At 38.9% G+C, this 27,640-nt stretch overlaps 1 protein-coding gene across 1 annotated transcript in view; it reads left to right on the top strand.

The window, feature by feature from the left end:
* Positions 1-27,640, top strand: part of EVC (EvC ciliary complex subunit 1) — a gene marked incomplete at its 5' end in the record, with an annotated part of 49,308 nt that overhangs the window by 8,468 nt on the left and 13,200 nt on the right. Inside the window, 7 exon segments of the mRNA XM_084203867.1 lie at positions 1,148-1,246; positions 3,375-3,512; positions 5,400-5,558; positions 7,139-7,355; positions 10,950-11,098; positions 13,949-14,047; positions 22,079-22,291. Of these exon segments, the coding sequence (XP_084059993.1) occupies positions 1,148-1,246; positions 3,375-3,512; positions 5,400-5,558; positions 7,139-7,355; positions 10,950-11,098; positions 13,949-14,047; positions 22,079-22,291 (1,074 nt within the window).

Genomic DNA, 27,640 nt, shown 5'->3' with positions numbered 1-27,640 from the left:
TTTAACTAGCTTTATATTTTTGCCAGAAGGTAAAAAAGGGAAAAAAATAAATCAGTCTGAGAATAATTTCTTTCTTTCCCACTCTGCTGTCTTGGATTTCAGTTTTTCTTGGCATCAAGTCTAAGGAAATACATCCTGTTCTATCAGTCTTCTCTTGAATGCTTTTTTTTTTCTTTTTACTGTATATGGTATCTTGGTAGTGTGTTCAAAACTTGACAAACTCCTGTCCAAAACATTTGCAAATGAGATCCAAAACATGACTGCTATATGGTGTTCTCTTCTATTGGGCTCTAATATAATATATTTCCCAGATTTCCCACCTGACATGGGCTTTAATAACTGTTTCTATATGTAAATATGTATTCATTTATGTTTTTATATGTTTTACGCGGGGAGGTTCTGCATCATCTAGTTTTCAAGATTGTAAGGAACAGGCAGGTGGCTGTTAATTGTCATGTATTTTTATTTCCACACTGGAAAATGCTGCAGCAGTTACTAATGAAATGAATTAACCTTACACTGAAACTGTAATTGAGAAAAGAAGGGAAAAGGTTAAGCAAAAGTTTTCCCAGTGTTAAAAAATTCAAAAATGTGTTTTTGAAGACACTGGTATTACAGTCTTAGAAAAAAAAAAGGCACACAAATGGAAAGTGAATATTTTTCTTGGAAGAGAAGCTAGCTAGAACTTGAGATAGTTTCTTTTGGGTCATATATAAAAATGCTTGATGTATTATGTGGCTGACTACCGTTGAAGTCAGAGTAATGAGTCTTTAGTATCTTTTGAATAGTTAATATCTTCCAGTTTAGGGGTTCATTAAACTTTTAAAAAATGGGCTTTGTATTTTCAAGTGATCTGCATTTTCTCCAGTCAAGAATAGTTTAAAATGCGTCTGTCTGGTTACAAGGATATATGAGATTATGTGTAACAATATCATCCAGTATCTCACTGGAGCCAAAACCAGAGAATTTTTCACAGTGCAAGTACTGGAGAGTTGCTGGTGATAAATCTGTTAATTTATCTGTTGTTTCACTTATGATTCGCTATAATCTCCCTGACTGATTTAAATGAGCAAAAGTTATCACAAAGATGTTCTTACCATGACAAACAGGCACTTAACCTGGGTGTTGTTTTCTTCCTTTTAAACAGATGTTTATTCAGGTTTTCAAGATATACCTCACAGACTTCCATCGTAAAAAGAAGATTACTGGTGGTTTGTTGAAGAAGATCCTTTTAAATCAGGAAAATGTAAGTGGGTTTGTTGGTTAGTATTTAAGACCACACAAAATAAGAGTTAATTTTATTACCAGAGCAGGCATTTCACCTACTCCTTTTGAACAGCCATGTCCTTTGTAATCTATTTCTGAAGAAAATGCAAAGAAAGTCCCTTTTTAATTGTTTTTCTACATTACCTTGTATGCTTTTCCTCTTTGTTGCTATGTGAAGTGATCTACGTAATCTGTTAAAGATAAAATACTTTGTAGTTGAGTCCATTTAAGCAAACAGAACATTTTGAACCTTATTCACTCAGATTTAATAATTTCTAATTATCAGGGGCTTTGTTTGATCCCAGGTATCTTGCTGATAGTAAAATAGCAGGAAATAAAATAGCAGTATGACGCTCAAGGCTTTCATCAGGGAAAAATATACTTATTTTCCTCATCATCTTTTTTTATTTCATGTACTTGTATTGTAGGCCATACGCCACTTCTGAACTGGAAGACTTATATTGACAGTCAGTGTGTTTCAGATAGAGTCACAGTACTATTGTTAAGGTTATTAGAAGGAACAAAGTGCTTTACAAAATTATAGAAAATAGGAGAGCTATTGGTTCCACTTTCCAGTTTAGAGTCACAGAAAAATCTGGATTGAGAAGCATATCTTGAGACTGTCTGGCCCAGCCCTCTGTAGAAAGCTTTTTCTTCCAAGTCTTGGCTGTTTGTACTGAGAGCAGCCTAATCCCTGCAGCAATTATGCTTTTCTTACACGTAGTGGAATTTCACATCTGGACATTTGTCTATCAGCTCATAAGCTCTAGTTTTTGAATACTTTGTACAGTCTCACAATCTGTGAATTACTATTAAGAATTTTTGTAGTTGTACCCTATGATTTATATCAGAAGGTATTTTGCCTTAAAGCGCTTTTCTGCCTTGAATCCTCAAGTTTAGTATTAAAACTTACTGTATTTACTAGATGAAAAGTGAGATTAGATGTGCAAAATCCTTTTACTGGTGGTCTTCTGGTAATGACTTCAAGTTTTAAACAGAGCTGATCTAGAATAGGCATGTTTCCTAATAGAACCTAATCCTCAGTGAAGTTTGATGGCATCAGTGTCCTCATGCTCTAAGATGCTGCAAGACAAGGACTAAATCCAAATAATTAGATGCAATAATTGTCACAGAAGTCCCGTTGTTTAAGTGCCAGTATGTGTGCCACAGGGTTTTCTGTGTCCTATATGATGGAAAGATCTTGTAAACCTGACAGTCTTAGAGGTGAGATATTATACAAGGCTGTTATAACCACCATGTAAAAGAGATGTTACATGTTTTATTGCAGCCTTTTCCACTTTTAATTCTGCATCATAAAAATTAATGGGATTTTGATGAAATTGTTAGTGAAGCTTGTCAAACTCTACTTACATTTCTTTAAGGCATAAGGGTATCTAGTTAATGCATTGATATCCAAAAGTGGATGGTGTTGGAAGCCAGTGCTTGCTATGTAAGGCATGTTGCAGCGAAGGAAGAGTCACCCTTTTTGGTATCAGTTTACTAGGCAATGGCAGCAGACTAGTATTTGTCAGCAACATCAGCTTTCATAAAAAAATCACCCTGGTTTCTAAAGGACTGAGAAACTGTGAAACCTCATGTAATCATGCAGCCTATAATTTGTCTCTTATGAGCATTACAGGTATGTTCATCCACGTGTGTTCATCCAGGACTCTGCAGGAGTCACTATCTGATTATCACCTGGATACTTACCTGAGCTTTTAAACAAAGCATGTACATTCATAGCTGCCATTTAAGATGGGGCACATGCATTAAAATAGAAATATTTGCAGATAGATCTAGGGGTTATTAGTGTAAAAGCCCTTGAAGCAGTGTTTACTAATGAATTCAGCAGAGATGGACTACAGTCTTGACTACTCTCATCCTAGTGGAAATGTATGTATTTGTATTAAGTTTACATCAGAGCTGCCATGTATCTAGAGATTTCCTTGTTTGCTACAGAAGGTACATTACCAAGAGGCAGAACTTTCTGAACACTCCTGTTCAGCTTCCTTAGCCATGAGCCAGAACTGACATACAGATTCACTCTCAAATTTAGAAGTTATGTCTGTTTATCTGTTTAAGAAATCACTTGATTTTTTTCTCCCCAGGATTTTGAAGAATTACAGAAACAACTTGACTCTAGACTTCAGAATGCTGAAATGTCAGGAGCCCGTAATTCAGAGTTCCAGACTCTAGAAGACCTGGAAAGGAGGGAAAGGGAATATTCCGAGCACGTAATAGATAATGTAACTGTCTAATTTTTTCTAAAATTTTATTTTAATGTTATTCTTTTGCTGGGGAGTTCTTTAGTGCAATGGTTTTTTGAGTAGTCCACAGTTAGTATTTTATATGTGTCCTGAAAATATTTTTACTTTGCCCAGCAAAATATTTCCACCTCCCTTTGGGTGTCAATATGTTTTTATAAATAAAACATTTTTTATGCTTTTTGTAAAACACTACTATTCTATCAGCTGAGAAATGCCTGGTGCTTGTCTGAGGATAAGTTTTATTTCAAGCCTATATATAGCCTGACTTTTAGGAATGTTATCCTAGCACCTTACTTTTGTCAATCCCTGTAACTGAGTAAGGGACTAATAAGAGCCTACAATTTTTTTCCAGCAGAAAGGAGTACTAAGACTATAGTTGCTGCACAATGTTTTAGTATGTTTTGTGCATTTACTTCAGCAAAGCCTTTTTCTTTAGCAGCTTTCTGAGTGAGAATATATTTACATTTTTGATGTGAAAATACCGTTTGATAGCAGGCATTTGTTTTTTTTTTCTCTAAAGTAGGTTCACTGTGTCAGTCTAGAAAACTGGAGTTTAAGAACATTCCATGACCTATTCTCCAGTAAACTGAGTAAATTTCTTCCCAGCCCTGTTTTTGAAGTTTGAGCAAATTGACTGGTGATGAAATGAGAGAGTGACAGCTCTGTGAGCGGCCTGTGCTGATTGACTGTGGCACTTCAGCCCTGGACCAAACAGCCCATCACCTTAGCCTTGGGCCTTTTTCATACTGGAGTTAATATTTTTTAATGTCTGGTGCTTAAGTGCTTCACTGGGAATTTTCTCTGCTTTCTCTGAGCCCTTCACTTTATAGTGGTAGTCCTGGTAACATTGGAACATCTGTGTCAAGTTTCTTTTGTACTTCAACTTTGCTGAGTGGAAAAATGATTGTTTAGAGTTTTCCAGAGTTAGTCATGTAAAAATAATTGCTGGCAACCTTGCTGAGGAACGTGAGGCATTTATTCACCAGCAGCAATCATCCTTCAGTAGGTCTGTCACTCTTGTGCCTGCAGATGCTTTTTGTTGTACTGAAAATAATTTCCCTCTATGCAGATTTGTATAGCTCAGTACCTTGAACTATTCCAGTCTTCCTTTGAGAATATAAAGGGGTTTTTGCCCTACTCACAGATGCCATAATCACTTTTTTTTCCAAAATTCATGGGTACTTAATAGAAATTGTGGTGATGGATGCATTTTTTACCGTCATGTGTACGAGTAATCCCACAGAGCACAGAATATTGACAGTGTGCACAGTCATGTTTATGGAATCAGAACCTAAGACTAGGAATTGTCCATATAATAATCTATTAGAATTGGCACATACACTGTGCTGACATAAAGTATTTAATTCAGCAAAGTGATTATGTAGCATCTAGTTGTGAAAGGCTTTGATGGTGTAAAACAGGAATAATTTTCAGTTTTCCTTTTTTTAATAAAAATGTTTTACTAGAATACCTGCTCCTATGGCTAAATAAACTTCCCAGAATAAAAGGGATGCAGTTTATCTTCCAGGTTTTTACCATAAATACTAAGAACATTATAGGCTCTTATAGATGCAATATGTAGAGAATTAACAAATTCTTAGCTAGTTAAAAAGAATTACAACAGTTACTTTAAAAGGTCAGGTTTTACCTACTGGTTGGTTGCCACCACCAGTATATTATATATATATTTTATATATAGAAAATATATAATAGTCTCTTTATCTTTGCAAATTGTTCAATATAACTAATTCTGAGAGCTGTCTGTGACTTGTATTTCAGTAGACTCATATATATGCCTCTTTCTGTAATGAAATACCAGATGATTAATGAGGGAACATGGGTTGTTTTTTGATTCATATTCCACAGATGGAAGCCTTCTGGAAGCAGACTGACAAAGCCCAGCAGGATTTTTTGGACCAATCAAAATGCTCAAGTGCCAAAGCCACAAAGATAATGATGGATCTGACTGAGAAGATGATTGCAGTAGAAAGCTTGTTAAGTGAATCTCAAGACTTGCAGGCAGTGGTAAAGTAAAAAAGAAATAAAAGTTGAGACGGATTTAGTCAATGTGAACAGAAAGAATTATGTCAGTGCAGAGTCTGTCAGTCCTGCCTCAGGAGTGATGTAGACTGCTTAATCCAGTTGTCTCTTTGAGCTTTATTGCTGAGACCTCAACTTCCATTGCACTTTAGGAAGATTTATAGGAGGGTGAACTCTCTGCACATGAGTTCGAATTCTCAGAATACCATTTAGGTAGTCATATAAGGAAAAAGTATTCTTAATGCAGATAGTGAATCAGGAGTGAGAGCACAAGATCCAATGGGTGGAGAATTGTTACTGTGGGCATTACAAAATTTCATTTTCTTTCAAAATATTTATTTCACTTTGACTGACAAATCCTAATTTAAATTTGAGGGTGATTCTGTGTGTTCAGTGACTTTAATTTGAATTGAAAACTCTTATCAGCTCTTAGGAATATGGTCTGAAGAGGGAAAACTGTGTTCATAAATGCACCAGCACTGTGCTTTATGCTGTGTTAAATCTTAACAGATCCTTCCTTGTTTATTGCACAAGATATGCTGAAAGAGTTACATGTAATTTGTAGATCAACATACAATTGGAATCACTGAATTTATTAGTAATTTGGTGTGTAAACAGATACAGTAATTATTAGCTTGTTAGTTTTGCATTGGAGCAGCTCAGTAGACTGAGCTGGCCAGTTATGAAAAAGCTTTTGCTGCTGGTCACACTTGACCCAAACTGAGCTGCTGCACAGGAGGTTCCTCAGATGGGCAGACTGCAGATAACATAATCTGGATACACATACAGGAGATATTCCTGCCTGAAGTCACTACTAGTGATGATGCTAAGATCTCATTGCAGAGGTCATTGTAGGTGTATCTCTGTTAATTACAGTAGGTCAGAGAATCATAGAATCATTTGGTTTGGAAAAGAGCCTTCAGGTCGAGTCCAACTGTTAACTTAGTACAGCATTGTCAAACTCTTTTTAACCTTGCAGCATTGCTTAAAGCAGCTACACTTTTACCTGAGAAATCTTTCCCTACTGTGATCATTGGCTACTTCTTTAATAGTGCAATAAAAGCTGCTAGGCTGTAGGCAATTATACTGATTTTTAGTATATGTATTGAACTCTGTCTGACTGTGTATTTGAAGGAGTCACAGCATTATCAGGATCAGGTATGTGTCCTCATTTCAAAATGAAAACCTTTACTGGTGTGCCATATAGTATCTTGAAAAGAGGTCCTGGATTTCTATGTTGTCTTCTGTCCATCTATCCTCCTTGAGTATTTAACTTTTTTCTGCAAGGCTTTTATAATATTTTACAGACTTAATGTCTTCTTGACAGCTACAAATTATTAAAAACACCAATAATTTTAGATTAGCTCTTGCAACTGCACACACAATAAACCTACTGCTAGCCTGTGCTGATCAAGACTTTCAGTATTATTTAAGATGGTTATTTACATAGTTTTGAGAAGCCTCAGCGGTTTTCTTTGTGGTTTGGGAATCAATAGTTCAATGAAAGGAAAGCACAACCAAAGATACATGCTTAGTTTCTAAACAGGACTTTATGTTTGGTTTAGGACATTCAGGAAAGGTTATTCAACTGGGAGCTTATGGTGAAAATGATCGATTCACTGAAGTCCTCTATACCAGAGGAGTGTAAGGGCAGATTAAATACTGTGTCAAATATTCTGGACCACTTAACTGTAAAGAAAAATCTTTCAGTCCGACAAAAGGAAGAGCTTCTAACAGACCTGCACAAGGCCTTCTGGGAACAGCTGGCACATTACAGTAATGGTGAGTACTTAGACTGGAGCTCATGACTTACATGAATTCTCATAGTTTTAAAGAGTAAAAAAAATTAGTTTCAGCTGTATATACCTCTCTGTTTGAAAAAGATACTAATGAGTTGACCAGGATCAGTTTTATTCTGGAGGGTGTAGGTTTGGAATGGGAACTTTGGCTTTAGGCCTTTTATGTCTTGTTCCAGGTATTACTAGGTACTTACTCTGTAATTCACGTAATCTAATTCCATTAATTTGAATTGTACTTGCTACAAGTATTTGTGATATTGCTCCACTCACTGTTCACATACTTGGCATTGCTTGTCATACTGGCTGACATAAGACACTGTCTTAGGATTTCTTGGTAGCATGAAAGGCCAGAAGCAGTTGTGCTAAATACAAAGTAGTTGTGCTATCACTCTTCTGAAAAGCTAATGCTAAAGCTTAAGATCTTCCTATAAATCTCTCTTTTCTTATGTCACGCTAAAATACTTCCAAAATGAAGTATTTCCTCTTCCTTTTACACCTCTTCATATTGCCTATCTGAAAAGTACACAGTCATAATAAAGTCTAAGCTGACTGCTCCACTGATTTAAAGTTCTCCCTGTGTCATTTTGTATGTTACCTAATGCCCAATGTTGAGAAATACAGCCCCATCTTCTCTGTTAGGTGCTGTTTCAGGGCTCAGTGCCTCCCATCAGCACTCACAGCAAATAACGGTAAACATTTAGCCAGAAGGAAAATAATCTAAACCACTTCAACACAACTTCCAGAACCATTTCTGCTATTTTTGGACATATTTAAAGAAAATTGTCGCAGCAAAATGGCATTAGGTTTAGAGTTCAGTGAACTGAATAGCCAGAATGAATACAGTCTTGTTGCAGTACATTCTTGCTGCAGTGCTGCTCACTCACTTCGGGCCCAGTAGTGATAATTTGTGCCTTGTCTCATAGTCATGAATACACAGAATCACAAAATGGTTAAGGTTGAAAGAACTTCTGGAGGTTGTGTGGTCCATGCTGTCTGCTTAAGCAGGTTGAGCTACTGTTGGTTGCCCAGGATCATGTTCAGACAGCATCTCTCTCCAAGAATGGAGACTCCATCTAGGCCACCTGTCCTACTGCTCAGTCATCCTCATGGTAAAAGGAATCTCCTGGGTTTCAGTTTCTGGCAGCCGCCTCTGGTCCTTTTGTTGGGCACAACAGAAGAGAACGGCTCTGTCTTCTTTGCACCCACTCTCCAGGTGTTTCTATACTCAGGTGTTTATATACTTATGCTCAGATCCCCCCTGAGCCTTCTCTTCTCCAGGCTGAACAGCTCCAGCTCTCTCAGCTTTGTCTCATAGGAGACATGCTCCAATCCACTCATCTTTGTGGCCCTTTATTGAATTCTCTTCAGGATCTCCATGTCTCTCTTGTACTTGGCTGTGGAGCACAGAACCGGACACAGCACTCCAGGTGTGGCCTAACCAGAGCTGAATGGAGAGAAAGGATCCCCTCCCTTTATCTGCTGGCTTATGTTCAACCTGATGTCCACCAGAACCCCCAGGTCCTTTCCTGCCAAGCTGCTTTCCAGCTGGGCAGTCCCCAGTGTGTGCTTGTGCCTGGGGTTGTTCCTCCCCAGGTGCAGCACTTTGCACTTCCCATTCTTAAACTTCAGGAGATTTGCATCAGCCCATTTCTCCAGCTTGTGAAGTGCCCTATTGATGGAAGTACAAGCATGTGTGGTGTATCAGCCACTCCTCCAATTTTTTGTGACCTCTGCAGACTTGCTAAATTTGCACTCTGCTCCCTCATCCAGGTTATTAATGAAGCTACTGAGGAGAATTGCACTCAGTATTGAGCCCTGGGGTACACCAGTAGGTGCTGGCTTCCAGGCGGACTTTGAGCAAGTTTTCAGTCCATCTCACTGCTCATCCATCCTCTGTGAGGATCTGTCAGGAGACTGCATTGAAAACCTGCCTGAAGTCAGGGTAGCCAATATCCACCACTCTCCGGTCATCGACTGAGCCAATTATTTCATCACAGAAAGTGCTGCAAACTTGATCTTTTTTCAGAACATCTGGCTGTGTGATCAGTTTGCTGATATTCACAAATACATGTATATTGTGATATAGTTTCTTTCATGGATGTTTGTTTCTAAAACTGTCTATGCCTATGTTCACAGTTTTCACATAGGTTAAGCTACTAACAAGCATAAATGGTTGTCTCTGGGTGGTTTTTCCTTCTTTTTGTCAATTTTCACTTGTTCCTAAGCAAAAATACCTCTGTCAAGGCCTTTATTTTATGCAAAGTAGGCTTTTATAGTTATATATAGCTATATATTACAGTTGGTATGTCCTGTGCAGAACATTATCAACCTCCTGGTTTTAGATAGAAATGAAACTTGTTTTAAAAAAAAATATCTGGAGTGCAGCATTTATTCCAATAGAGCCTTATGTTGACCTTTCTTATGAGCTTCTAAATACAAAAGTTAAACTGTACCTATAATTCACAAACAGAGCACAAAGCCAGCAAGACTGTGTTCCTAGGGTACAAAATAAGGAAGTATTTAAGAATCAATAGTGTTTAAAAGTAAAACACTGCTACATTTATTTAAGTGATATTTTCATTACAGGCTTTCCTGTGCTTTTGGTAGACCTTCAAGTGTTCTGTCAGTGCACCATCAGCCTGTGGATAAACACAATAAATTAGCATGGAGAATAAATAACATTCTTGGTGCTGCAGTACTGTGCTCCTTTTGTTTCTCTACAAAATAATTACTTGTAGTTAAAGCAGCTTGGTGTAGTGGCAGAACAGCAGTCACAGGTGACTGTTCTTTTGCATCCCCATTTAGCTGCTTGTGTCAGGGGTGAAATACTGCTCTAGGGCAGGATAACTGGGGGAAATTAGTAAATTTTTTCTTAGATGGACGGGCAATGAGACATGCAGTGGCAGAACATTTAAAGCAGTGATTGCACTAAGCAGCCCAGGATGCAAATAGACTTGTTAATTTAGATATCACTTGGAGCTGCAGGGGGAATGAAGTGGGGAGGAATTTAGTCCCAAATACTTCACATTAGTAGCAGGAAATTGGAGGGACCTTGACAACTTTTACTGCAGGTTCTTGGATGAGTCACTTTAGAAGTCTGGTATATATGGCTGCATGCCAGTTCAAACTAATCTGAACTAGCACTGCTTTAGACCTTTTCTCCCCACCATATGTTACTGCCCCTGTCCTTGCAGCAGTATTTGCATATCTTCAGTTAGGTAATGAGACACTTACCAACCTTCCTGAAGCAGGAGGGGGAGGTTTGGGGGGCTGCATGAGGCAATCTGTTTCTTGGACTAACACATTGCCTTTGCATAAACAGCAGCAGCAGTGAAAGGGAGGGTGCAGGATGGTAGCAGTCTAAAAACCTGATAGATTTAAGTGCCATGTAACAATTTAGAAGTTCACATCTAAAAAGGCCATCAGGGTAAGATGCAAATTTCAAATCCTGCATGGTGATTGCTTGCCTATTTCACTCACTAACAGATCTCTGTGAGCTTATGTTGTGTGACAGCAGCAGATGCTGCTTTCTCCCTGTGGAGTTGTGGTGCCTAACTGTTTGTGGTTTATGTTCCAGAGTGCATGCAACAAAGTAAAGACCTGATCTGGAAAAGGCTGGAGTGCCGTGCGAAGAAGAAGGAAGAGTTCAAACGCAGACAGGAAGCTGAACAAGAGAGTCTCCTTAGCCGAACTTTTCTTACTGAAGATGTTCATAATTTTCTCAAGGTGAACAAGTAAAAGCTTATTTCCCTATTCTATTAGTTTTTAAAGCCAAATGTATTGCAGATTTCTCCCAGTTCTGTAAAATTGGGAATTTTGGGTCCTTGTGAGAATTGTGTGTGGTAGCACAGGTGGACAGGGTCAGAGCCCCTGTTGCCATGGCTGTTCCTGCAGTGTTGATGTTGTTGCATTGGAAGAGAATGCCAATGGGGCTTATGCAGAATGGCATATTTGGTAAAAAAAATCTTTTACTTAGGTACTGTGTGTTTGCTTTAAGACAGGAAATACCTGGAGGAAAGTACCCAGCCGGCATTACAAAAGAAAACAGTCTGCACTGATCTAATTGCTTTTCTGTGAGTGGGGTTACTGAGGCTCAAAAGATTTACCAAATTTCAGAGAAGTGGAGGAAAAACTAATTATGATCTCTGGCAAGATGCCTTAGAGGAGGTTTGAAATGGATAATTTAATATGGTATACAATGGCCAGTGTAATGTTTTCGTGTTCATATTTTCTATAGAGATTTGTTATTATTGTTCCAAATGAATATACAAAATCAGAGTTCTTACCTGTGAGTGCTGAGAGCTGCAAAACTCAAGTAACTGCTGAGAGCTGCAAACCCAAGTTATTAAGAATTAAAAAAAAAATCAATACTCAATTTTCATGAAAATAAATAATTTAAGGTGAAAGTGGTTACATCCAGCAGCATTGAATTTTTGATGAAATCTAATAGTTTAGATAAAATTATTGTATGGGAAGACCCAAATTCCAACTGCAGCAATCCATCAGAATTTATTGGTCTTAACACTGCAATTTTGCACCATGGGGCCATATTCTTTAATTATATTGTATGAATGGGATAAAGCAGTTACTATTTCTGTATGCACACCTACATGGCAACACCTCACTTCAAAACAAGTAGAGCACTTTTTACACCTTTGGCTTTTCATAAAGCCAAACTTGAGACAAATAATTGTGTCCCACATTTTTATAGCCAGTGTGCACTTGTGAATGTAATTTCCTTTTAGGCATCATTGGACACTCTTGAACACACCCCAGATGCATTGAACAAAGCTTAAAAATTTTGCTGTAAGACCCCTTCCCTACAAAGGTAGAGCCACACAGCTTTGTGCAAGAGATGCTCTATTCTGTACACCTGATGAGCAGATCATTAGTCTAGAGTTTTACTAAGCCTACTCAACAGCTTTCTGGCAGGCTGAGCAGGGAGGGGCAACTTGCACCTCATGCTGCAGGACAGAACACAGCTGAGTCTTGGGATTATGAAATGCCTGTGTACAAATTATTAAAGTCTGAAATGTAAGCATTTCTGCTGCACAGTGGGAGAGTCTTTTGTCCCAGAACAAATGGGGTCTTAAATGCTGAAACTCTTCAAAGAATAAGAAAATTTGTACCTGCAGCTCTTATGGTTTGACTTAAATAGTGGTAATGATGGTTTGACTTAAAAATAACTTAAATAGTCCGGTAATTATTTTGTGAGTACAATCCATTTGGCTCTGAGGAGCTATTTTAAGTTTGTTTCATAATTTCACAGCCAGCCCAACAGTAAAGGAATTGATTGCAAAGCCTCACCATGAGCCCAGAGCTGTACCCATCAAAACCACTTCTTTTCTCGGCCTTTCTCCTTCACCTCATCAAGGGCTCACACCACCATGGTAGCAGCTTCGCCAGTAACTGATCTCTGCTGAATTTTAAGTGTTGCCAATTATGATGGTGGATCTTACAATAAACTTCATTCACATCAGATTGCTCTGAACACAAGTAGGGTGGTAACAATTGAGTTGCAGCAGATCTGATTTTTTTTATAAGACAGAATGAGATATATAGTAAAGGTTAGAGTTCCTGTATCATTCTTTCTCCTTCACCTATGTTTCTGTTGGAAAAGAAGGATTTTAATTTTGTCTTTTACTGCAGAGAATACAGGAATGATCAGTGAAGAACACAAACCATAAAGTGTCAGTTACAGTAATCGAGTCTGGCCCTGCCTACCCACTGTGGAAATACAAGTTTAGCAGTTAATTTGTCAAACTTTATCATAAAGTATGACTCCATGAAATGTGTGAACTTTCAAGTCTACCTCTACAAGAATTCTGAAGCATTTATGGGCACCTTGGTCTTCTTTAGAAGAGCTCTAATGACATACCTAATGAAGAAAGCCATATTTGCAATGGGAGTGATAGAGAACACTTGGCAGATAAAATCAAAATATGGAATATTTATGTATAATGGTACTCATTAGTCTATAGATTGAGGTAGTCTTTGCCTGTGAAATATAATTTTCCATGAGCCTGCCAACACATCCACAGTCACAGTTCTTACCTGAAAAAAAAAATTGCATCCCTCTTAAAACTGTGACCAAGGACCAAGCCAGGACCACATCACAGATCAGCCTTTTAGGAACCACCATGGGAAATGGTGACCAGCCCCAGTGCAAAAGCCCTGTACAGTGTGATACAGCTGCAACTCAGGTGTCTCATGGTGATGTCAGATGGCTGTTCTGCGCCTGGTAGTAATGGCCATGATATAGTGATATAGTGATATTCATACACTGGAAGGCAGGTTTCAAGTCACATCATTTCACATGTTTTGTAGTAGTTTTTACATATTATTTAACCCCGTATTGCTGAGGCTAAGAAATTTTATACTCAAGACTGGATAAGCTCAAATTAAGGTGGTAAGGCAAGTTCCATTTCCCCGTTTCCCTCTGAGTCATGGTTCCAGGTAAAGAATTACTGTTGTAGTGATACATGGGAAGAGCATCAAGGAAGAAAAGAGAAGGATCACAAGAAACTATTAAAATATTTTCAGCTATTTAAATATACCTACTGTGTTTCTTTTTAGGCTTACCATGGGCTGATGGAGAAACACTGGCAAGCACAGTGGGATCTGGAGGAGGAGGATGACTGTGAGAGCACAGAGGCTGTCGCCGATCTCTACAAGGTGCCACTTCTGCTGATAAATGTCATTTGCTAAATTAATTTTGAAGATTGCCTAACCCCACTACAGTGTCAGGCCTTGGGGAAGATTGGGCAATTGCAGGAAGGATCACATCCAGGAATTACAGCTCCAGAAAGCCAGGCTGACAAAGCAGAAGATGGAGGCAGGACAGTCTTCCATATTAGCTTGCCTTTTCCATTATCTTCCCAAAACACTATGTTTCCTAACCTCATATTAGTCAAAAAATGCCTGCATGGTGTGCCAAAACACACTGCCCAGGTGGCTGACAAGACTGCAGTAATGTTGAGAGCATACAATGTCATTACTACAGGAGGGAGATTTCATTTATGTGGCATAATTATTTCTTCTGCACTGTCACTGGATGATGCTATTCTAAGTGAACTTCATCTCCAAAGACAATCTCTTCAATCATTTCTCACAGAGAATTTTTTTATTCTAGTTAGTTCCATGAAATAGGTTCAGATCTTTGGTGTAAGTAATATTTTTACATTTATTTTTGTTACTGATTTGGAAAATTCGAGGTGCTTCTTGCTTTTGCATCATCTTAAATTATTTTCTGTCTATGCAGAAAAAATATGATAACATGATCTGTCTGGTGAAGCCCAAAACCATAGTCAGTAGTGACCTTTAATTAGGCTGGAACTAATCACTTTCAGCTCAACAGGATCCTTGTCATGATTAATTATGACCAGATATGGATATTGTGGAAACTTGTGGTCCCTATCACATACAGCTAATATACCCATACAATCTTAATTAGCAGTAGTCCACATGCACTTTTTCAAATAAATTTGATAAAAAAAATAAAGCCACTCTAAAATAGTTTTGCCATGGGTTTATGCAATAATGCAAGCAACAGATAATTTGAGAAAAAATACTGCTTTGGAGAAAGGAAAGGTTTGCTTGGAAGGCTATACTAGTGAATCAGAGTAGATTAAATGTACAAAGCTGTGTAATATGAGATAAATCATCATGTTTGCTGATATTACTCTGCTCAGTTCATCATCCATAGTTACTAACTTCTCCATCCCCTTCCTCAATTCATGTGAAGTCCGGAGACTAAATAATTTTGTTTTATCTTACACAGTTCCTCCTCATTTGTGAAATTATATTGCTTTCCTTTATTGTGTACTCCAGTAACGCTAAGACAGGACTGTTTCTTTTAGTACTAAGCTATTTTCTTTTCCACTAAAGAAAAATTTGTTTGGGTGAATTAAGTTTTTCCAGAATTGCCAGGTAGCCAGGAGAACTGCACAAACTTGAACTCTGCCAGTTCACCGAGTTCTAGGCCATTATATTGCATATTACAGCTGCTCTCCTATGCCAAACACTGCCAGACACGAAAAACTTTATGTACTGTGTTCCAGCTGGCATCTGTTAAATGAGGGTCCACAAATCTTTATTTCCACCTTCTTTTTTCTGCAATAAAACATTTTTACTGTGATATTTAATATAATGAGCAACTACACTTCCTCCCCTTAACCCCAAATACAGATCCCATGAACTGTTTTAAGGGAGGAGGCTGCTTTTGAATATACCTTATAAGCTAGAAAGAAGGGATAATACAAATGAGCACAGCCCCACTGAAGGTAAATGGGGCTGTGCTGACTTCTACAGCTGAGGACAGTGCAGTGGTTACATGTTTTCCATAGCCAGGAGCATAAAAGCAAAAGTAGACTTGCTGTTAAAGGAAGGAGGTGCATCTCACAAACACAATGTCTTTGCTTCTCTCCCTGCTCCACCAACATCCAGAGCAGGAGTGCAGCCTGTACAGGCACAAGTCTTTCCCTGGGCAGCAGGACTTTGCCTCTTCACTTGCTCCAGTTTTGTTACAGGAAGAAGCTCTGCTGCTATTGAGAAAGGCAAGGTATCAGTGAGAAGATGGCAGAGATTTGGGATCCTCCACAGTGCAGTTGTGTGACTACAGCTCAAGTAGAGCAGGCATTAACAAGCTGGGTATCAGCAAGTATCACATGGCAGCAGTCAGCTCTGTGCTACACACCTATGTCCCCACTGGGTTTGGACCACAGTCCTTTGTAGAACCAGCTAGTTTGGGCACTTGTGTAAACACTACAGAGCTTGATGTTGCCTTTCCAGTAGATCTGCACTCCCTGAAGCTTAACTGACAGTCATTTACCTTGCAAATGGAGAAGCTGAAACATGATCTCAAAGAAAAAGGTGATGTTAAAATATAAGGAATAGGGCACCATGTGGCTGGGGAACCAGTGAGTATTCTCAGGACAGAAGAAAAGGTGTTACTAACCTCTAAGTGCCAGTCCCTTGTGGAAGATCCTTAGCTTGTTCTCACAGTGCTCTTCTAAGCCCTTATCAAATTCCTATGCCTTTTCCATTTTTTCATTTTTTGCCCTTTAAACAGATCAAGATAGATTTATATAACCCTCTAGCACTAGAGAAGTCTGTACTGCTACAGTACATGGAAGAATTATCCAAATTGGTGAATAAATATGTAAAAATTCAATGATCTGGAAGCTGAGTGTGTTTGCATAGAATAATTGAGTAGGTTTGTTTTGTGTACGCATGAATAAATCAATTAAAATGATTTAACCAAGGTCAATGGAATCTGTTGATGCCTGAGTGAATGAATGAGTTATATTTGGAGGATAGTGTAGGACTTTTCAGCCACACTAGTGGATTAAAAGAGTGTACTGTAGGTGAATAGTCTATGTCTATTTCTAGACACAGACCAGGGTCTGCAGAGTTACCCTGCATACAAGAGATTTTGTACTGTTTTAACCATAATTTTCTATTACATGGCAGCAATAACACACACCACCCACCCCACTCCCTGCCCCAGTATATCCAGTTCTGTGTCAAACCCGTCTCAAGGTTAATATATCAGGTAACACCAACCTTTACTATTTTCCCTCTTTTTTCTTTTTGTTGTTGTTGTTGTTGTGTGAACTACCAGTGTATTTCAGTAGGGAAAGGAGAATTGAAGAGGTTGGGGGATAACACTATTATTAAGAAAACAGACATGCAGATTGCACAAAGGAAATCAACTAACAGCTAGGAATTACATAGTACATGGTAAGATAGGTCTTTTTCTTCTGCCTTAATTTCAAAAGTGTCAAAACACAATTTATTGTCATTTACAATTCCCCTTTGCTCATAGCCATTCACCAGAATGTTATTTCATTTGGCTTAACAGGGGAATAAAATGCACAAAAATTTAGACTAAAAGCTATTAAGTCATGAGTGTTATCAGTGGGCAAGGCAGTAGACATTTTTTGAATGGGGAGACATAAATGTGAGTTTGAGGAAAAGGATTTGATTTTTTTCTGTTGTTAATAAAAGGGAGAAAAATATTTTTGACAAGATAAAAAGTAGAGATTCTCAGAGACTTACTCTTTCATTACTTTCCTTATGTAATTTTGTTAACATGAGATATGGTTAGGGATGCTGGACTGCAATTTTGGGTACCAAGAGCTGGCATCTTTTTAGGGGGAATCAGTCAGTTTGTCTCAGGTGGAAATCCCTATCAAGAGGCCTCCACCTCAAAAGCTCACTTTTGAAATTTTTGTCCTGTAACTTACCCCAAAAATACAGCATTATCTGATAGATTAAATCTGTGAACCATGGGAGCCCATTCTGGTTCTGGGTTTGGGCACTATTAGATTTGTTTTGGTTGCCTCAGTCAAAGCTGATACAAGATGTCTGATAGGGGTAGCCTTCATTCTGAAGTCTTCCTCTTGCCTTACTGCATAAGAAAATGGATTTTACCACTATACAGATTCACAACTGGCTAATAGCTAGATCTCGTGAGGGACATAACCTTAGCCACAAGGGCATATTTCTAAAAAAGGAGTACCAAAAGAGAAGATTGAAACTGCCTCCTGAATAAATCAAACACCAGTGAGGGGACATGACTGAAGTTTCAATAGACCTCCATTTTAAATATGTGGAAATCAAGCAGTGGAGCTTTCTTATTAACTTGTGCTAAGGATGACTTCAATGTCACTGTGCTTTTTGATGCTAGAATGCTTAAAAGCAGGTAGGGTTTTCATTGTCCAATTGACTTTCCAGAATTCTTCACGTGGAAGAGAGAAGTAGATGCATCCAGCTTTTCTCTGTTTTGAGTGGTGTATCTTATGAGTGTATGTGAAGTATCTTCTAGTGGCCAGTGGTGTGTGTGTCCAGGGTCCCAGAATTTTTGATGTACTTATGGGATGTATGATCTGAGTATTGAATCTCTGTCCCCCCTTGTAAGATACAATATGGTTTGGGAGATGAATTTTTTACCTCCTAACCAAATGTCCTAGCCCCTGAACTTCCGGGGGCACATGCAACAGTGTTCCACAGCTTTGATCAGATACTTAATTCCTTCAGTAAAATGTTCTATCACAAGTTAACAAGTAGTTGTGCAGTAGCCTTTTTGAGACAATGTATACTCTTCAGTGGCTGGCATGTAAAATAAACTATAACCAGCCTTTCTAAATACATTTTCCTGCTTCACAATTTCACTATTCACTCATCTATATGTAGGAACCTTTTAATCTTTTAGGTTTAAGGGGGAGAATTAATGTTGTTCTTTGAGTGAAATCTGATAAGCTATGTATTTCCCCTGGTTTTTGACAAAATTATATATTTACTGCCTTGTTTAAAATTCAGATGCACTCAGCATTTTAATCTAAGCCCATTTTATTTCCATGTATACCCCATGGTATTTCTTTATGCTTGATGTATTTCTCTGGGGATTTTTTGAAAAGCTTTGAGATTGACTGCCAGGTACTACAAACAGGTTCATTCAATACTGCAATCAGCTATTCTATTAATAGAATCAATTTGAATAAATTTCATCAAGTCAAAAACTCTAAAAACAAGAAATGGTACATCAGGAAGCTTGTAAAAAATATTTGTAGAGGCTCTAGTCCAATAATAAGATCCTGGAAGCAGTACTGATTTTCATTTTCTTCCCTGTGGAAAATAACTTTTATAATACATAGTGTGCCATCCCTGCTCACAGACAGACTTTACTGCAGTTTGAAATCAAGTACATTCCTTAGAGTACAAACAATTTTGAACTATTTTGTTAGCTTGAGTCGCTGGGTAGAATTCAATCACATCTGCAATGTTCCCTAAATGTAGACTTAGTATTTCCCCTCCCAAAATTTTAAAGGCCATTTTGCCACATCTTTTGAGTGCTGCATTAAACAGCATGGCCACTGTGTTGTCCCTGTGGTGTGGCCTCTGGGTACAGCATGCTGTCCTCGTAGGTCTGGCATGCAAGGGCTGCCTGGGCTCTGATGTCCATGTGATTGTCACATTAATGAGGTGATGTACATAACTAATCCTGTGGGAACAAGACCTTACCACATTTTTCTTCAGTAACTATCCCCACTGTGCTAGTGCCAAAGGGAAGCATATAGTATAATTTGAAGGTGCAGGGGGTACAGGCAGAACAAAATGTCATTGACAACAAGGAACAAAATACCATATTTTTGTTCTGTGCAAAATATTTCATAGCAAATAATAACACAGAGCTGTGAGCGTGCCAGGGAAATGCTATCAGTTCCACAGCAAAATGTGTTTAAAAGGAATTTAGCTGCCATTGTTAAAGAATAGAATTCCTTAACACCCTGCCTGAGATCTTTTGATCTACTGCAGTAGAAATGCCACGGACTCCTCTAGACTCCTTCTGAACTGTTTCAGACCCAATAGAAATTCTTTTATCACTAAACACCCAGTAAAGGCAGGAGAATTAATATGTCCTGAAAGGCTGCTAAAGCTCAGAGGAGAGATTACAAAGATAGAGCCATTATTCTTTAAATGTTGTATGGGATATTTAGATTAGAAGTGTAATATCTTTGAGTTTATGTTAAACCTGAGGACTTGGAGTCTTGGATTTAAAAATAACAGCAGAAGAGAGAATTCAAGCAAATCATTTGGCATTGCTTTTTCCAAGCTAAGCCAGGCCCACAACTACACAGATTATTAGGATGGTATAAATCATACTTCTTGTTGTAGCAGGAACTTGTAACTATAATCATTAAGGAGTAGGGGCAACAATCCTTCAGCACAGGATACACCTGTGTAGCGAGTGTTCCCCTAATGATTCTTTCATGTCTAAATTGTGAGCAATCACTAGAAATGGGAAAAGTATTATCAGAAGTTACATATTATGTTGGGTCTTCGACTACTAATTCTCATAATTACATCCAGTAATCATTTTCAAAAAGCTGTAGTCCAATTTGCAGGAATTTAGAATACTTTGAGATTAAAGAAAGCCAGTGGGAGCTGGATTCTGAAAATCTTGCCTTCTTTAAACAAGTAAGAGAGTGGAAAGAGCTGAGACAGCTCATTTCAGAGGTGTAGTGAACACGTTTTTTAGTGTTGTGCCTCAGTTTTATCCATAAGAAGAGGTTACTGCAGGGAGCTGTTAAGCTATTTATTGTTTGTGAAACAGCTAATTAATATAGTGATTAGCATCCTAGAGGGATCATAGGAGGAAAATAATAATTTAGTACTCAGTGCACAGCTTGTGTATTTTACAATAAATGAGAAATATTAAAATATTTTTCAGAAATCCATCAGTTCAAAGGATATTTATAAAGCTAAACATGGAACAGATAAAGGTGCTGTGAAAACATTACATGAACCCCAAATATACATTATGGGGGCACAGAACTATATTTCATATTCAACCTAAGTTCTGGTCTTTATTTCTTGAGTTCTTGTCCTTGCACTTTTTTATTATGATTTTTTAATATTTTGTATTTTATGATTCAATATCTAGCAGTTGGAATGGGCTCTTACTCAATAGTACATTATAGCAGTGCATGCCCCCCCCCCCAAAAAATTCCACTAGAATTTCTGTTGTTTGTGAGCCGCAGACAAGCATATTTGACATCTAGGTAAATATCCCTGTGTTTCTGTTGAGAGGTTCTATTTTTTGATCATCTAAGAAACTGTAATTCAACCTGTATTTAAAAGAAGGCTGCATCTAGAAGACCTGACTTGTTCTTTTAACAGAAAGCCTTAAGAGAGTTTTAAAAATATCATTATTTTAAAGAAAAGAAAGAAAGATATGCGTTTTCAAGAGGGTTAACACTGGTTTGCAATGAAAGCAAGCCCAGCTAGGCAATAAAGCTTCTTGGACTGGTAGGTTCATACAGAGCTCACACAGAAGTAGCTCATAATCCTGCAGGTATACTGCAGTGTCCATGTGACTTTCCAGTGTGGTTTTGTTCCCTTTTCAGCTGGGAAAGCTACCTGTCCCCACTCCTGCCCAGAAATGATCTCAAATGGCACCCAGTTTGCCAGCACAGCTCCTATCGCTGCTATTTGACAGTGAAACTAGAGCTGTTCTAGCTTGGATGCCATCTGACTAAATCACCCCAATGCTTCTGGTGAGTGAAACAGCCTCAGCAATTTAAAACTGTCCGTATGGGACTAGTTTCATTAAAACCACCAGAAGATGTTTGTTTTCCTAGGCTTGAAACTGTTCTGCATCAGGATGAATTTGACTAATTCTGTTCTTCAGGCATTGAAGAGTGTCATATTTTGAAGTACCAACTACTGACATGACTAATGTCACTTTTGCCTAGCTAAAAGCCATACCATCCTTTTTAACTCTTCCCTCTTTCTTCATTCATTTCATATCAGCAACTGAGAAAAGGTGTTGTGCTACACCAGATTGTTTCCACAGCCACTTTCAAATTTTTATAACACATCACCATAGCCAGTAAAACAAGATATTCTTTTCTACTGCAGTCATATGTGAGCAACAGTTAGGGCACAGGGTCCCATGTGCTCTTGCCAGTGTTGCATTTTAAATGCCTTGTGTAGCTTGAAGCAAAACATTTTGGTGTTGCATCTACAAAACCTGGTCTTTGTGGCATTGGATTTTAGCTCTAGGATTTGGACACCATCCCAGTGTATTCACATGGTTCCCTCACTGGCATCAATCATGGAACATGCAGGGGAATGGCTCCTAAGGGCTGAGGGTTCACTTTGTCACCTGTTTCTCTCTGTCCCTCTCTGTGCCTCTGTTAGGAGCTGTACTCTAAGGCTTCCTGTGCTTTAGCAGAGTTGGTGACGGAGCTGTTTCTTCAGACCCTGCCTGCGGTGACCAGCCTCTCTGTAAGAGAATGTGAGCTTCTGAAAGAGGAATGGCAGGAGAATTTGGTCCCTCAGCTGGAAAAATGGCAGAACCACCGCCAGAGACGCTGGAAGCTTTTCCAGGAACAGCTACTGCAAGAAAAAGAAGTAAGATCCGTGTTACGCTTTGAGATCTCAGTGTCTTAAAAATGGGATACAGAAAAAAAAGATACTTATCTGTGGGAGTGTTTAGTGTATAAATATATAGCCTGGTCCAGACACAGCTCTAGGCTGAGGAGAAGCAGTTTTATGTGCAGCATGGAGGGAATATGTATGCTGTGCATGTAGGCTTGCATAGAGGAGTCAGAGAGTAATTACTGAACATCTGTCCACAGTGTTTGACAGCTTTGTCAGCACATAAACACTTTCTGGCAAGGCTGCTCTCTGATGTCCTCAGCTCTTGGCATCTACAGAAACACTTCAAAAAAACCTTCACCGGGTCTGTTTGGAGAGGGTATGTATAAATACAGTTTACAGGCAAGGAAGCCTTGCAATGATAAATATTTCTTACTAATTTTTATGTATTAATACTGTAATAGCTGGAAACATATGATACATACTTTTATAAACTTACTCTACTCTGCAAAGGTGGAAAAACACGCATCCAGCTTGCCTGCTCAGTGTGTGCGCCCACCACAGGGGGCATTGACACCAGAGGAGAGAGCAAGAGTAAATACTGAGACAGGTGTCTTTAGCATCAGACTGGGGCTCAAATATGCCTTCAGGTTATTCATACAGTGCTGTGTCTCTGTTAACACTGCTTCTAACACAGCTTAGTCAAAGAAAGACCTTCTCTATTCTAAGGTGTCCTTTCCTAAATGTTGTGTGTGCTGCAATGTATAGAGTAATTGGGGCTTCTTAAATAAAAGGTTAGCAGATTTCTTTAACACTAGCAGAATCATACTTTCCCTTGCCCTCATTCTCCAAAGTGCCTAGACAATCCAGTACATTGTTAATGAGGTACTGAGCAAGTCCCTAATTATTGAAAACTGCATTAAGGTGTTCAACTTTTTCACCCACTCACATTTAGGATTCTGCTGTAAAACACTGTGATTCAGGAAACCGTGGGCTCCCTGCTAAGTCTGGTAGGGTTGTTTGCTAACCAGTGTGTTTAGGACACCCTTGGCAATACAAAAGTAAACTTTTTCATTGAAAACATTGAGACATTTCCTTTTTTTCTTGTATATTTTCCTTAATCTGGAGTTATGCAACATGCACCTTGCTAATCTTTTTATATTTCCATTATTGTAACTGACCTGTTTTGAAAAACAATTCTGTTTTTCTGGTTTGGTGTCACAGGGTTATTTAGCAAACTAAACTAAACTAAACTGTGCTTGGGACCAACCACTGATGCCAGTGGGTCTGCTCACATGCTCAGTTACATTTGTATTTTCTAGGACTGTTGGCTGGCATTTAGTGTTTGATTTTGGCATTCGGTGATTAATGAAACAATGTCAGACCTCAATTTTTTTTTTTAATTATTTTGCCCCTTTTAATCAAGGATTAGATTAGAATACCTGACTTGTCAAGTTTAAACCTTGCTGTTGATTTTCACATTCATCAAGGGTGCACAAATTGCCTGTCCTTGTATGTGCATGGCCTGAGCAGCCTGGTCTGGTGGGTGAACTACGAGCACATCTTGTAGCACACAGAGCCCTCAGCAATGTGGTGGATTCACTGTCATAAAAAAACCAGAGAGAAGCAGGAGGTTCTGGTGTGCAACTTGTGAATAATGTCATGTCAGAGAGCACATAGGGCATCCCTGCTGTGTCCATTCCACTGTCCCATTGAACCTCAGCCATTGTTCAGGGCTAGAGGGGATGTGTTTAACAAACAAGAGACTCCCCACGGAGTCTCAAGTATGTTGTTTTGGTCCAAAAATGCTGTTTGTGCATTGCTCTGTTGCTATCACTGGGCACACTGTTGGGTGGAGAAACCATACCCTGGGAATTTTTCTCAAAGGATTTAAAGGATTAGTTCATCTCCAGCACTCAGCTGCCAGATAATAGGTCTTTGAGCAGCACTGTGTGATGGATTCATTGTATGTGAATTCAGGTGTTCTGGTCATGCCCAAGCATAGCTTATTTAAATTAGAAAATTGACTTTCCCTCACTTTGTGTACCCTAGCATGCATAATGTAGAGCAGATGACTTCCTAGCTGGAAAAAAAAAAATCTAAAATAAAATAATAAAGGGTTTGCTGACATCATTAACAGTAATTACTGAGATACAGAGCTGTAGAGGAATTAACTTTGCAGTGACAGAGCTCTCCCATTGGTCTCTGAGTCATCAGCACTGCAGCTGGGCTTTGTTCAATACAAAATTTCCTGAGTGGCAGACAGAGCTGTCCTAAGGACAAGTGATTCTGCAGGATAAACTCCAAGAAGAGATAAGAGTTTCTCTTAGTGAGAAATTCATCTTATGATTCCTCAAGACAATATTCTGTGCAGGAGCCTAAGTACCTTTTCTTAACTTAATGCTTGTGGCTTTTTGGAAAGGATTTGAACTGCTTTATCCTCAAAGAGAGCATGCAGGGAGATAGCTATTCCACCAAAGCTAGGCTGGTAAATTTTCATGAGTCTGAAAAATATAACAATGCATTATATTGTGTTCAAATGCAATGTGCATTTCTTTTCCCTTTCCTACTATAAAACAGCAGCATGAACATTTTAGCAATAAGCTGACACTTGCGTCCTACAAAAAAGGACACTTGGTTTCCACCTTAAGAAGAAGAGATATTGGACACTTGTGCCAGATGATTATGTCATTTGGGAGAGCCCATAGATGTTAGAGTTTTGGGTTTGACAAAAGATCCATAAATCAGCAGTCATATTGTCAGCCTTTTAAGTTGTCAGGCATTTTGCTGCAGGAGATATGTCTTTCGTTTGCCTCTTGGTAAATGTGCTATGCTGGGAGTTACAATCACCTGCTTTACAGGCTTGGGAAGCCTTAACACCAGAAGACTTTTCACCGGGGAATTTGTGTGTGCTTTTCAAAGTGGCTCTAAAAGACATTTTTCCCTTTTACTTGAACCACCTTTTTTTAGATGATCTTTCCTAGCATTTATACCTGTCTGGAATATGATGTCCTTTGGGTGAAAAGAACTGGAAAGAACTGGAAAGAAAAAAATCAGTTTCATATATAACTTTGCCTTGTAGGCTTGAGGATATGAGTGAGGCAAATGGGAATAAATGACTAATGGAAATAAATTTTGAGCATTTTCCCACATAGTCCCTAATTCATGATTTCTGTAGAGAGCAGTTTCAGGGAGCAGCCTCCCGCACCAGGCTGACACTCACTTGGCAGTCAGTGTGCATCACACCCCATCTACAGGCCGAGACGAGAAATCACTTTACTTTCATTCCCTGAACAATCTGTGCTAAAGGTGTCAAAACAGAAAGGAGAGGCATATTCCTCACCTTTATTGCCAGAAAGTAATACTTAACTTCCAGCAGTGCTTCAGAAGATCTTGTAATGGACCTGTGACTGAGAAGCAAAATATTTGGAAACCTACAGAATAAAAATAGGATGAGATTTCCGTCCATTCCCACATCCTTGCTTGTTACCCAGAAAGCTGAACTGGCCCCTGTTTACCAGTTTTGACAAGGTGGGCATTTTGTCACTTTCTCTGGTTAATTTTGTCATAGTGACTGGAATAACACTTCAAGAAGCCAGACATTCCTTAGAGCTTTACTCCCTCATTTACCATACTTTTGTCACTGGTTTTACTGGTCAAATACAGGGATCAGAGAGCCTGAACTCCATTCCAGCCCCTAAGTTTGTGCAGCAGCATGAGTTTGTCCCCTCCATACAACCTCTCTTTGAGCAAAGTGAGGCTGATCCCAAGAACAGGAAGGCTTGGAGATGTGCCTGCTGACTTGACCCAACAGTGAAGTATCGGTGCAAGCACAAAGCCTGACCTTGACACCTGCCCTGAAAAAGTTTTGAGAAAGTTTCTGTTTTGCTGGTTTTCAACCACGTGCCAACAGCCTCGACATTCCAAGAGAATCTTTGCTGTCACATTTCTGCCTCTCTGTGTGAGGTCTTCAAGTATTTTGGAGGTGGAAAATACCCAGCTCAGCTAGCCCATCCCAGTGAGCTGCCTAGGTGTTGCTTCCAATTAAACATACAATGTCCTGTTTATTCCAGCTCATCCTTTCTATCTTAATCATCTTCCTAATGGCATTTTTGAGGTGAAACGCTGGTTTGGTATTTGGTCTAATTCTCAGTCTTCCTTTTTTATCCTCATCATAAATGTGTAATGATTCCTCCTCCTTTTCTCTTGTTCTCTTACTACTTACATGACTGAGGTATTTTTAGTGTCCAGGTTAATAACTGTGTACTGGAGGAATTTCTGCTGTATTCTCACTTTGCCACTGGTCTCAGGGAGGTGCAGAGTCATTTTATACATTCTGCATATGGACTACCTCAAAGGCACTCTAAACGGAAAAGGTGACTTATTCTTTATAAGGAACTCCTCACTACTACAGAACTAGGCAGTTTCTTTGTCAACAGAAGTAAAGAACAGCTACAAGAAGCACTGTCATTGTTATCACTGACAGTTATAGGATATACTTTTGGATAGGACATACTGATAGCAAATGAGGTGCTATATTTTGGGTTCTTGGCTGCAATATTATATTATTTGCCATTCTGACTGCAATTCAGGTATCATCTCCTGAAGGTGTTCTATCTCTTGATGATGTATACCCTCATGCTGTTTGACTTGCCCTTCAAGAGCAACTTCTCAGTAAATAATCAGGTCTCCAAAAATTATGGAAACCCACAGCTGAACCGCAGTTCATTGGAACCACAGCTCCTTTCCCATTGGAAATAAAATTACTTCTGGAAAGTAAAAGGTCGTTTTCAGACTTTCTTTGAACTGCTGAAAGAGACATTAAAGTACACAATGTGATGGATTTACAAGGTGTGTGCAGAGAGGTGTGAAACTCTAGGAGCTAAATCCACAGAGCTGCTAAAGGGAAATGCTTATAACAATTATTGCTTCAAGCACGTCTTTGCCATCTGTCATGATAATACCTGAAGACCTGATAGACCTTAATTTGATGCTTGCAGCATGCAGTCAGAGAAGACAGTGTGCTCAGCTGTGCTCTGTGATTATCAGACTCACCTAGCCCCAGATTAGTTGAGATCTGACTACACAGGTATGTCTGAAGCTCTTGCCAAGAGCAGCCTGGTGGGTCTCCAGTGCCATGCAGTCTTTTGGGTTGTGCTTCTCATGCTCAGCTGCACTCTTCCCATCTGTCACTTGTTGTTGATTGCCTGCCCTGCCATCCTTGTCAGGCATCCTGCTCAGGAACATGTGTTTTGTTAAGGTTTTCTACATGGAGAGAGGTCAGTTAGATGTGTCACTGTGTATTCCACAGAGAAGGCACTAGCTATGAAAGAAATACATTTTTATTTTGAAGCCAAAACAAAGTTTCTGATGTTCTCTGCA

The sequence above is a fragment of the Fringilla coelebs genome (assembly GCF_963513975.1).
Source record: "Fringilla coelebs genome assembly, chromosome: 4".
In the NCBI taxonomy this organism is placed as follows: domain Eukaryota; kingdom Metazoa; phylum Chordata; class Aves; order Passeriformes; family Fringillidae; genus Fringilla; species Fringilla coelebs.
The sequence above is the reverse complement of the archived record's forward strand: the minus strand, read 5'-3'. Positions and strand labels throughout refer to the sequence as shown.